The sequence below is a fragment of the Rhynchophorus ferrugineus genome, unplaced genomic scaffold (genome assembly GCF_030347505.1).
Source record: "Rhynchophorus ferrugineus isolate W39M unplaced genomic scaffold, kcgeb_rfMv2 rfM3, whole genome shotgun sequence".
Classification (NCBI taxonomy): Eukaryota; Metazoa; Arthropoda; class Insecta; order Coleoptera; family Curculionidae; genus Rhynchophorus; species Rhynchophorus ferrugineus.
Genome location: NW_027472582.1, coordinates 18,676,115 through 18,689,296, shown reverse-complemented (window position 1 = coordinate 18,689,296; position 13,182 = coordinate 18,676,115). Strand labels below are relative to the sequence as shown.

General features: G+C 28.1%; 1 protein-coding gene across 13 annotated transcripts in view; it reads right to left on the bottom strand.

Moving 5' to 3' along the window:
* LOC143193970 (voltage-gated inwardly rectifying potassium channel KCNH6) overlaps positions 1–13,182 on the bottom strand; it is a 310,658-nt gene that overhangs the window by 102,102 nt on the left and 195,374 nt on the right. Inside the window, exons 1-2 of one of the 13 annotated variants that reach the window (XM_076400473.1) lie at positions 5,463–5,792; positions 3,084–3,549 (exon numbers count right to left, since the gene is read on the bottom strand). The exons of the other annotated variants lie outside the window; for them this stretch is intronic. Of the exons in view, the coding sequence (XP_076256588.1) occupies positions 3,084–3,549; positions 5,463–5,662 (666 nt within the window). The 5' untranslated portion in view covers positions 5,663–5,792. Of the gene's footprint in view, positions 1–3,083; positions 3,550–5,462; positions 5,793–13,182 lie in introns of those variants that run through there. 13 annotated transcript variants of the gene reach the window in all.

Below are 13,182 nucleotides of genomic sequence, written 5' to 3'. Positions count from 1 at the left end.
TATATTACAAGTGAAGTGTCGTGTAACTTTATAAAATATATTTTTAAATATTAACAATTTTCCTAAGAGTACAACGTTACATGTCATATTCCCAATCCGTTTGCTCGAAATAAGGTTGGATAGCTATTTGCTCCGCTTCTCCGTGAAATGAGGGTTTAGACGGCATGAAAAATAGTTGTGGATTGTGGCCTGTCTCGTTTTATTTTTATTTAACTCGAATCGCTACACAGATATACTTTTCTAATGCATATATATTTTCCGGCTTTTGAGTTAGTTCAGTTCTTACGTACTGCACGACATTTTGAATATTAAAAACAGTCAAACCTAAAACTGTCTTGACGACTGAATAAATATTTGTATGAAGTAATATGTGATATTTTTTAAAATGACTGATACTTGTCAAGATAATTAATTATAATACCATGTAGTACAGATACAGAAGATAGACAAAATAATATACACCATGCAATATCTTGTTGCGTGATGACAATTATGCTTTTGTGTAAATAATGGGACGCGTATGTATTGCTCATTTTACATGCCAGGTCTTGTAGGTTATATTTCAGTGTATTATACGCTTATTTTGTATCAGTACTCGGTTCGCGCGAGCTTCTGCGATGAAAACGACTGAATTGTCCAACGATTCAGGAGAGACAGTATTCACGGTGTTACCATTACATTACAAAACATGGTAAAATATCAATAGTGAGGACGAATAATGGGCGAAACCAAAAGTTAACTGACAGAGACCGACGAACATTAAAAAGTATTGTGGTCAGCAACAAAATCTACTGCGATAAAAGTAATAGAAAAACTCTAGGCTCTCTTGAGTAAGACTGTTTCGATAAAAACATTACGGTTGGAGTTCCATAAACCTAATATTCATTAGATGATTGAGAAACTCTTTTTGTCGGTTAAAGTTAGCGCTGCGAAAGCTGTGGTACAATGATAAAACTTGGATATTTGTTGTTGTGTCTATGTATGAAGAACTCCTAAAGATGCACCTGGAATGCATGAGGCTCACCCTTAAGCATGGGCGAGTGTCCCTTATGATTAGGGTAGTAATATTATGGTATTCAGCTGGTTCTCTCATTCACATCATTTCTCGGGTTATTGCGAATTAATATCTCGACATCCTCAATGATGAAGTTCTTACTATGACTATCGCATATTGCTGCCAAACACTGTCACATACCATAGCCAACAAGTTCAGTCTTGGTTTGAGGAGAATTAGTATCATCAAATATCTTCCCTGGTCAGCACAATCGTCAGGATTCAACATATTTGAACCCTTGTGGGGGGTTTTAAAGAAAATAGTGAGGATATTTTGATACAAGAATGGGTCAACGTTCTGTTGAGAGCTATTCAGGTTATCCACGAATCTATTTCTTGAAGAATTGCAGTTGTTTTAAAAGCAAATGGTGGCATAACACTTTATTAATAAATAAGCAGTGTGCATATGTCAGTCCGCTATTCGTATAATTTACCCTATATTTGCGTATTTAGCTTGAAAAGTGATCTTGGACAATTGTTTCGTGCTGTACACAGGCTAAATGACACTGAAATGCCCTTTTCAGGCCTTAGATTTATTGATTTGTTTCAGTTGTTTTAGAAATTGAATTTTGTTTTAAATTCAAGTTTTATAGGACAATAAAACACGACGTTAGGGGCTAGCCACATGATGACACGGTATCGCGCCTGACCGATTTACTTTATTTAAGAAGCAATCAAATAATTTAACGGCATAATCGTTTCTTTACAGGTGTACAGATTACAGATTATAACTAACCATCAAAATTACTTGTATGACGACCATTGTAATATAGTTAGCGCAACTTTTACAACAACTAGCGAGTTGAATCATTATCCATTATTAAGAAAATATTTTTTAATTTCAATTTTATTTAGCAATATAAGAAATTTCAATCAGCGATCAACTTGTTCTGTTTTATATTAAAGTATAAAAAATATGGTTCTTATATATTATACTATTTGATAATTTCCGGGAATAAAAATAAATAAAATAATATAACTAATAAAACTGTAATAAATATTAATAAATATAATAAAACTTAATTAACAAAACTTATATTTTTACGAGGAATATTATCGAGGAATTGTTAGAGTTTCTAATAGATATTGTGGTACCAGAATTAATTTTTGTGGCATTGTCATGTATAAAATCAGTTGTTAGTTCAAATAATAAGCAGATTTTGGGTGAATTTTTTCATGGAATATATTCTTATGTAAATAATGATCACGAAAATTACGTAAACATCAGTGCTTGATGGTTTTATATTATTAAAAATTGAATACAGTTCATGTTGAAATTGGAAAAATCACTATATTTTTTAAAAATTATCATAATTATTTAAATTGTTCATGTTTGTGTGTAAGGATAGTCCCCTTATCTATGCTTATAGAATACGAATAAAAATAAATAGCAAAATTATATGAAAATATAGTTTTGATATTTCAAAATCATGTACGCCTTGTTCTTATCCTCGGAGGTCCTCAAGACAGGCCTTTTGCGGTAGTTTTTAAAATATGACGATATATCGTTGTTTAAATTGTTTTTTCATGTGAAACCTATCGGGCAACAGATTCTGCAATGTATGCGTCTATTATTGGTTAGACTTGTATTTAGCCTCATCCTTGTATATACATATGGTCGATATGTCGTCGATAGGTAGGTCGATATATAACTACTATTATACATTTGAAACTTTGCTATACAAACATCAGTTAGTAATACAAGTCCCAAAATATAATAGAAAACCGATGTAATATTGGTAATTGATAAAAAAGGTTTTATATATAAATGTAAAAGTGGCATTCATTTCCCCAATATACCCGAAAATTATACTGATTAAAATATTAATTAAGGCGATTAAGATAAAATTATTTATCTGGAATTTGTATTTTTGCGCCATCAAAATGTTTTAACACTACGATATAGAAATAACCGAAGTTTGTTTTAATTTTATGTTATTAAATATAGCGATAAAAATAATTCGTAAAATAAAATATGGTTTTAATACTTACTAAAAGTCGATAATATTAGAAAAATGCAACCAACAAACCTCACGAACATTGTTGTTAACTCGTTCTTGATGCTTTTTATCACCCATGAACTTAGATAGCTCGTCCAAAATACCGCTCGCTGGATCTTGGCTTCCCCGTCCTCCCCATATACTCTTACGTTGGCTTTTCCGTCGACCTTCAGTGGAATTCTTGTTTACGCCGTCCTGAAGCTTGGTCGTTGAAATCTTGTCCAGGCCGCCGGTGTGGCTGGTGTAATTATCCAAGTATTTATCCGTATAATAACCGATACGGCCGGATTGTATGAAATTGTTCCCTTCTGTGTTATCATTCTCGCCGCTCTCCATGAAATTGATGTAGACATTGTTACCAAGTGACTTTTCCGGCACGATAATATCATGATCACTCTCAAAATCTTTATATGGCTGGGTTGAATTTAATCTATACATCAAGCTGCCTCTTAAGCTATGTGGAGGTTTCGGTGAAACTTGCGATCTTTTGTATGGTCTAAAATATACAAAAATTACATCAATACTTATTAGATAAATGTATTTAATATAAATACTTCAGAAAAATTTTATAATATTTATCTATTATTATTTTTATAGTGCTGTGATCAAGAATATTTAAGAGTTTTAAATTTTATATGAGTAAAAAAAATCTAAATAAGTTTTGTTTCTAGTACGGGGGACCATGTTCAGTAAGTCGACCATTGGGTGCTTGAACAATGAGATGTCTTGTTAACATGAGCAAATTGATTATAAAGACGACTTGGGCGTCAATATCATGTTCATCTTTTTGTTTTGTACTCCAAAAACTACTTTGGCTCATTGTTTGTATCAATTAATGAGATTAAAGTTGGATGGAACAACGTTTTAAAGGTCATTTAAATAATCCAATTCAACAACTGTCTCAAAGATCTATTTCAGTGTAAATCCGCAAAATATTTTATGGTTTGGAATATCCAATATGGTAAATGACTGGCAACGACACGATTGATAAAACTTATAACATAATTTTAAAGATTGAGAAATCGGTGTGGGAAATAGTTCAGGCCATATGATCATTCATTTTATTCGGTTTTATAGGAACATTCGGTTGAGAGAAATAAGAATTTGTGTAGAAGTAGCCCGTTTGCGTGTTAGAAAACCAATACTGTGAAATGAACAGGAATGGTGATATGGTATTTATGGTTTTTGAGATGTAAGTGGATTCTTTTACGTTGATTGTTTGGAAAGAATAAAAATAGTCACTAAGGAGTATCAAGCATCGTTATTGTATCCGTTGAGTGAGAAAACGAGAAAAACAAAAATAATATATTCTTTCGCTGGGATAAGGTCGGACACATTCATTAATTAAAATTATGGATTCAAAAGCTGAATATTCACTAAATTTAAATTTACTGACTTGACTTGGTTTTTTGAAATTTGTGTTACAATTAATTAAAATATCAGACCTATAAATTAATTTTAAAATATTTACAACAGATGGTGTTATTTGTAACTAATTTCATTTCGAAGTCTCACTAAATAGACTTCAAGTGATATTTCGTCGTAGTGTGAAGAAAAAAATTGTTCAGTATATTGAAATTGTGTTATCACACTTCTTTACTTCAATTTCCTCTTTAATTTCAATACTTCAGTTGAAGGTCATTGAATGCTGCGTGAATCTTATAAGAAATATACACAATTAATTTGGATATGTGAATACTGTTTTTAACATTTTAAAGGTGATTAATTTGACACTGAAGTCAAAGAGCGTTCTGAGCGGGTGAAAAAATTAAGACAAGGATTTGAAGGCATTATTTAATTAAACTGTCAATGAGGCAATGTTAAACCGGCCGAAATATGAGTAAAAATACAAAAATATTGTTCTTCAGTATGACAATGCTCGACCACCTGTTGCAAAACCGGTGAACAAATATTTTCGGAAACATTATAACTGAAAGTGCTACTCTACTCGTTGTATTTTTTAGATTTTGCTCATTCTGAGTACTACTTGCTCCGACATATGAGTCGTGATCTGTCTGAAAAGCGCTTCACTTCACAAAAATGGCTGGATAACTTAAAAGATTCATCGTTCTTTCGAGATGTAATCCGTAAATTGACTAAAAGATTGAAAAATGCAACTGCTATCGATGGGCAATATTTTGAGTACAATACCGATTGTACTGATTTTTCACAATAAAGCTTCACAAAAAATCCTTTGAACCTAACTTATAGGCCAAATATTTTAAGGGTTTTAAAAGGTAGATAGCGTTAAAGAAACAAACAAGTAAACTATATACAGTTAAATTAATGGCTTTATAGATGTTAGCAATATTTTGAAATATTTCTACTAACTACTTATGCAGCAACATAGCTACGCTGAAAAAAAACTATAAATACATATAATTTAATAAATAGTACGATATAATTTACCTGCATTCTCTGTTATTCAAAATGCTGTCGCTGCTACTTATCATTCGTTTATGTTTCTTTTTGTTTTTCTTCTCCGTTTTCGTCTGATTCTCAAAATCATCGATAATCCTGCGGATTATGTTAAGATTTTCCGTAGTCTCGGCATCACTCGAATCCTTCTTGTCCATCTTTTTCTTCGAACAGTTCGCTTGTATAACCATGTTTTATAAGTGTGAACATCTCTTTAAATTCTTATTCGAGTGCTTGATGTCATCGCAACACGGACGGATAATGGTAAAGCATCATTGGGATTTTAACGCTATTCTACATTTTCTGTGGGTTATGTCAACATTAGTAGCTAAAAATTAAATTTTTAGAGACGTTTTAATTATCACATTTCATACGTGTTTGTGCCCATCTATACTACGTGGAATATTTAATATACACGCATTATGAATCGTGACGCAGTAATATTTTACGACACGAAGTAATACTACTCGAACAAGGTCTGTGCCAGAGCAACGGATCGTTGCAAAAAAACAACAAGCCTTTAATTATGTTAAAGTGCTTATGAAAATGCAGAAACATACAAGAAAAAGGCTGTGAGAAAATTTATTTATTGTTGATGCTAATTTCAGAAATTGTCGTCAAATGAAAATTGCCTTAAGAATGAGGAATGCAAAAGAAAAGTAATGAGGTATTCTAGGAATGTGGTAGGTAGAAGTATTGGATACAAATATACGACAGTATTTTATTGAAGTCACTGAATAATATATAAAGAATGGCTTTATTTTATTTTTGAATTATTTTATTTAATTTATAAAAATATTATATTTTGTTATTTTAGATTTGTGTAATAATAGAATAATAAAAAATAATAAAAATATATAAAATTATATTAATTTGCTCCTATTAGAGCTACTTTTGTTTTTTTAAAGGGTTTGTGGAAATGGAATAAATCAGGAGACAAAAAAAAATTGCAATAAGCAATAGCAAATTAATTTTAGCAATAAAAGCGAGTTTCAGTTCCAAGGAAACAAGTAACCATTCTAGTAAATAGTCAAGTTCGTTTTCCATATATGTGTTTCATTTCATCATCGACCTGATGTTATTGGAAAATCCTATGTAATAGCTATTTTTAGATGTTAAAGAACCAAATAAGTGAATATTTTATTTTTATTAAAACAGATCATCATTAGTATATCTTTTTTGTCATAAATATTTAGAAATTAGGGTAAGTTTGTTTCCTGTTACTAGAGTTTATAAAAAAAATGAAAAAAATGAATAAGTATTTTATTACTGGTTAATGTTATTAACTATACGTAATATAAAAAAGCTTTGATTATCCAGAAAGTTTTATTAATTTAATACAGACAAAAAAGAGCGTATAGTATTAAGTTTAAAATGAACTTATTGGAAAAGCCAATTTTAGAACAAGTCGTTTTTTCTTTGAGAGTTTGGGAAACAATGAGAGTTTATCAAAAGTTTTATTGTGTTATGTAAAACATTAAAGTGTCTAGAATATTAATTTTAAAATTGATGTACAGTTGATGTTATTGAGTTCACTTTTCAAGTTTGAGAAGTATTATGTAACGAGATACTTTAGATGTATGTATGAGTTATATATAGAAAATCAGCAAATTGTATTATTCTACTGAAAGTTCAATTTCAATATAGCAAAATTTGTATATTACTTGTGTCAGTATATGTGCAATTTTTATCAGAATATACAAAAAGAAAAAAAATGATTGCTATCTTTTGGATTTTTTCTGGTTATTTTTGTGACATAAAAGCTCGAGGTTTTGTGATATCTTGATATAATGAAATAATAAATGTTTGCAAAAACATAAATTTACTCTTTTATCTTTATAAATATCATATGTGGCTAATTTGTATGCATTGGGCAACTGATTTTGAAAGCTAAGGTATTAATATTTACTTTTATTTCTGGTTAAAACAAAATAAAATAAAATAAAAAGTAATAACAAAAATAATATAATTGGTTCATCATAACGTGCAATATTATGAAAAATATTTCTGTTTTTAATTTACAGCTTAATGAATTTCTTTATATTTTGTTAAAATGATTTAATAAAAACAAAATAATATAGGTGGTGCATCAGAACGAGGAATATTATGATATTTTATTATACAAATATACCAATTATGGTATTCCTGAATATTTTATTAAAATGCTTTATGCTAAAATGGTATTCTGATATGTTATGAAAAATATTATTTAGTATATAAGTATATATATTTAGTATATATTATATATATATATGTATATTTAGGTTGGATCGGTGAAGACAACCAATGGTATCTAAAATAAGAACCACCTGCTGAAGTAATCATGTTATAACAATATATTAGTATATTATTTCACCTGTTCACTGGATTCTGGGCAGTATATAATATACTGAGCAAGCATCATCGTTCCATGTTCATATCAGATAATGGATTAGTTTTTAAAAATCCGTGAAACCTATTGACAGTACCAGTAGTCTGTTTTCCTGTCAAATTTTACGCCCTTGCTTATAAATAATCACAAATATTCAAGTCTTCAAGGAGTTGAGTTCCCGATGCTTTCAGCAGTGATATAAGCTACTTCAGTATAAATATATTTGCAAAGTTTTGTTATATATATTAATTTTAAAATGTTATAGAGTATTTATGTATTATTGTTTATTATAATGTATATATATATATATATATATATATATATATATATATATATATATATATATATATATATATAGATATATTTATTATATATATATATATATATATATATATATATATATATATATATATATATATATATATATATATATATCGATAATAATGAACACTTTAGTGAAAAAGGAAACATGTATTATTGTTTATTATAATGTATATATATATATATATATATATATATATATATATATATATATATATATATATATATATATATATCGATAATAATGAACACTTTAGTGAAAAAGGAAACAAAAATAGCTTTGGGAATGTATAATTTGATGTTGCGTGAGATAGTCGATTGAAGATATTAGAAGGTAGTGTGTATGGACCATTTTATATGATAATTTAAACATGTGTGTGAAATAAAATAATTTTTAAAGTTAAGGTAAGTGGAGAACAGTTAATGAAACTCATCCAAAGAACTGGAAAAAAAATTATGCAAGTGGAGCATTGGAATCAATAAGATTTTCGGAACAAATTATATTGCGATGATAAAGCCTATTTTCTTTTAAAAAACTTATAAAAATACTTCTATTTTTTAGTTTCACTGATGACTTATTTAATTCTGTATCTGATACCATCATATATTTTTTATATGAAAGGGGATAGAACTTGGAGTCTCATTATTATCATGAAAGCATTTTAAATTTAAATCATATTTTGAAAACTGAACTAATTGAACTTGAAGCACAATGTTATATTTTAAAAAATGTTAACATAAATTTAACTTACATTAAGTTATGTTAAATCGTTATATTTTCTGATTTCTGTGCAAAATTTGTATGCAATGAAAAATGTTATTTATGTTTCTACATAATTATTTTTCAAGTCACGTTTACTGTCCGAATATTTTTTAGATATATATTGTGTTGTATACGATACATATTAATATTTAAAAAACCTAAACGATATGAACAATTTTTATTCCTTTTATTTAAATTATTACGAATTGTTGTTTCATTGGTGAATTCTTTCGTAAGAATTTGTTTTCTATTTCAGTGAATAAAAATAAATGATTTTTAATTGATTTTTGCGTTTCAAACCGATTCTATATATTCGCTGGAATATATTTTGACGTATTTTCCAATTTATTGGACAAATATTAATAATACAATCACAGAACAAGTAAGCAAGAAGTAAATAAATAAGAGGTGGATAATAGTTAAAACCAAAAAAAGCGATTATTTGTAGTTAGTTTTATTTATTATTATTTATATTTAATTAGTTTAATATTTAATTAAATGAATTATATTTATTAATAGATGTAAAAATTATATGCAATGAACATTAGAGTAATTTTAATATTTAATTAAGATGCTCAGAACAATAATAATAATTTATACATATCATAATAGTGCATTTTAACAAAAAATATCAGTTTTCTAAATTAATTTAAGGCCATTTTTATGTTAGTAATATTTCTTACATAAATATTGTATAGTTAAATACGTATTGGTTCTGTATATCTATTAAAGTTATCCTATTAATAAAGTTGTAAATTAGAAGATTAGTAACTCAGTAATCATAAATAAACTTTAACTCTATATATATTTTTACGCTTTGTATTCATGTTATTTGATATAGGTGAGATATATATGCGTGGTATAATATTTATATAATTTCATCGTCGTAAATCGTCAATAGGCTGGTTATGCAACGAATAATAATTTTCATAGTTTTAATAGTTTGGAATATATATTTGATACATTTTAATAAAAGACATTACAAGACAAACAATATGGCATATTTTCATAATGAAGCATATTATGAAAAACCAAGTTCTCCTGTATTTCTAATACTATTCTCCTATTTCAATGCAAGAAACTTCAAGAAAATATAATGACATTTGAATATATAGACGTACTATTAACGGATTTCGTGTGTTAGTGTGGGTTGTAATCTAAACGAAAGCAAAAAATAAAACAGTGTTTTGTTATGCTAAAAATGCCTGCTTGCAGTCCACTAAACCAATATTTTTACAGGTGTGTGTTTATATTTTTGTCGAAACAATTTTTTACCTCAGATTACATGCCTATGGAGAAAAAGTTATATGCAGTTAGGAACAAGATTTCGAAATAAAAGTTTTTGCATGATATGAACAATTTAATTATTAATGCTTCCGAAATTTCCGTGTCTCTAATAGTGATGCATATAATATCAAAATTAAAGTATTGAATTAATTAATTTACAACATGTTTATTAAAGGGCTCCTACGGCAACGTCATAATGCGGTATATTATGAAACACTTAATTCTATTGTACCTCCGCTAAGCCAATTCCTAAGTAAATTCCAACGCATTTCCAAGTTTACACATGCTAAGAAAAGTTCCAGCACTATATATAAAATTAAACAAAAGCTCTACAACATAACAGAAACTACGTACAACAGCGGCGAAAGAAAATCAAAACTAGACTAAGTGGAACCCGCTGGCGAAACTACAAAAGTAATTTAGCGAAATTTAAAATCATTAAGTATTAAGAGTCACGCAACCTTGTCAAGGTCAAATGACAAGGTGGCACGTCAAATGCGGCGTTGTTTTCAGGTTATTACTCTTACATGGTGGTGAAAATAAATTCCTTTTACTGTCCGGTTGACCGTAGCATCAACAGGTATGCTTACGATGAATAAGCATTTTCTGTGAATGAGAATCGGATGTTTGTTATGTAGGGCGAAATAAAATTGGAGAAGACTTAATATATCAAGAGAAATGTTTAACGTCCGCTATAATCAAGCTTATAAAGTTAATTTTTATTTAACAGAATGATTAGTGATACTACTATCGATTATTCCTCAGTATATATTTAAGTAATACGCAGTTATGTATATATTTATGCAATAATGTGAATATAACCATTGCTTTAGGGAATGCTATAGGTTATTTAATATTTGTTTTCTATAATGTTTTAATAGAAAATCTATTTTAACATAATAAAAAGAATGCATTCATAGAATATTGTCCGTTAATTATTCAGTGAACTCATGTCACTTTTACATATAACAAAATTCTGACTAAAATATCTAAAAAAAAATAATGAAACAAAAGTAATGTTACTAAATATAATTTATTTTAACATTGTAGTAGATCTAATGCATATGTTATCTCATTCCTGTTTGAAGTAATTAATTAGAGACGCATTCTTTCTGGCTTTAACTCTGCCAATGGGTTCTGCATTTTATTTCAGAGCAACAATGAAAGGCGAAATTTATCAAAATAAATAAGGAGCCATAATAACGATTGCTGGTTTATAACCTGCAATTATCATTAACGTTTTCAAGAATATTGCAGACAGAATTATATCTCTTTTTAATTTAAATAAGATGAGAAGCAAAATATTGTCTGATTTTAAAACGAATTTACCACTTGTGATAGACAATATATTCGACATCGTGTTGACGTGAGTTCACTGTAATTTTAAATAGACTATAAACACATTATCAGACTTGCCAGTTTATTTTTTTGTTTAGTTTTTAAGAATATTAAAATGCTACTAGGTAAAAATACCAGAAAAAACAGTATTCCAAACTTATGTTAAAGAAAAAATGTTTTGTATTTGATTTTTAAAGCCATATCTTTTATTTGGAATAGTTTTACTTTTATAGTTGAATGATGTTCTCCTCCTCCTTCATCCTCTGGGTGAGTCCACTGTTGTCGAGGAGTTGTAATATTCCGACGTTCTTATGATCAAGCACAATCTCTCCTAATATTCTTACTCTGACCATTGATACTATTTGTAGATGTCCGTATTTCAAATAATATACCATCGGGTACCAAGTTTCGATTATGTTAATATTATATTTCTTAGTGCAACCCCATAGTAGCACATCGTAAACCCAAATTGGTTTCAAGATTTGCTTGTATAATAAAAGTTTACTATGGAGTATTTATTCGGATTGCTATACAAGTAACTTGTTTTTATACAAAATTCAAAAAATATCAGAAATAAAGCAGAAATGTTCACAAAGGGAAACAGTGCAACCATATTAACAACCCGTAAAGAATAATAATTAAAAAAAAGTGTTAAGTTAATTTCTTAAATAATAATGGCTGGTTAGAAACTACATAAAATTTAGTAGATAACATGTTTTTATTGTACGACTAATCGTTATGAATAAGGGTATCAGATTACTATATATTATGCTATAAAATATATCCACAAGAAATCATCATAAAATATCTTCAATGCTTCTCAAATTCTGTAATCTAGATTAAATTGTATATATTTTGAAAATTATTATTATAATTTATGATATTAGTTGGTAGTTATATAAGTAGTTATTAAAGAACGTTCGTTCTTCATCATTAGAGCTATTATAAATCAGAAACAACAGCAACTTTGGTTCCCTAATGCTGTGCCAACACTTGGCTAGTACAATTCGTGCTAATTCCACGCATAAACTTAACAAAAGACGTTTAGTTCATTAAGTTTCAAAGCTTTTGAAAATGGTAAATAAAATAGTACGATCAAAATCACTAAAATTATATTAGAAAAGAAAGAAAATGTAAAAATATTTATTAAATTTTCTGTTATTTACCATCTTCGATAATATTTATGCTCAGAGTTTTGACAATAATTTAAATTCACAAGTTTTTTATGTTTTGCGAGTATCATTAAAATCTTCAATATTATTTTTATTTATTTGCCTATTTAGTATTTTAATTGCTTATTGCATGTTTAAAAAATAACTTCAATTATTTTGACTTATACCATTGTTTAAACTTTTATAAATAATACAAACTTCTGTATTACTTTAGTTTTCTACCTTTAGCTTCTAGTGGGAAATATTACTCTATATATAACCAATTTGAGGTAGTTTTATAGGTGAGACAAATCTAACCAATTTTGCGTCATTAAATGATTATATTTCTTAAGAAGACCTTAATTAAGAGGTACAAAATATCTAAGAGTATAATAATTGATGATCTTTATTTTCAAAGTATTAAATGACGAGAATTGTTCGTTAATTATAGCAACCGTCATTTATTTTTAGTTAGAATTG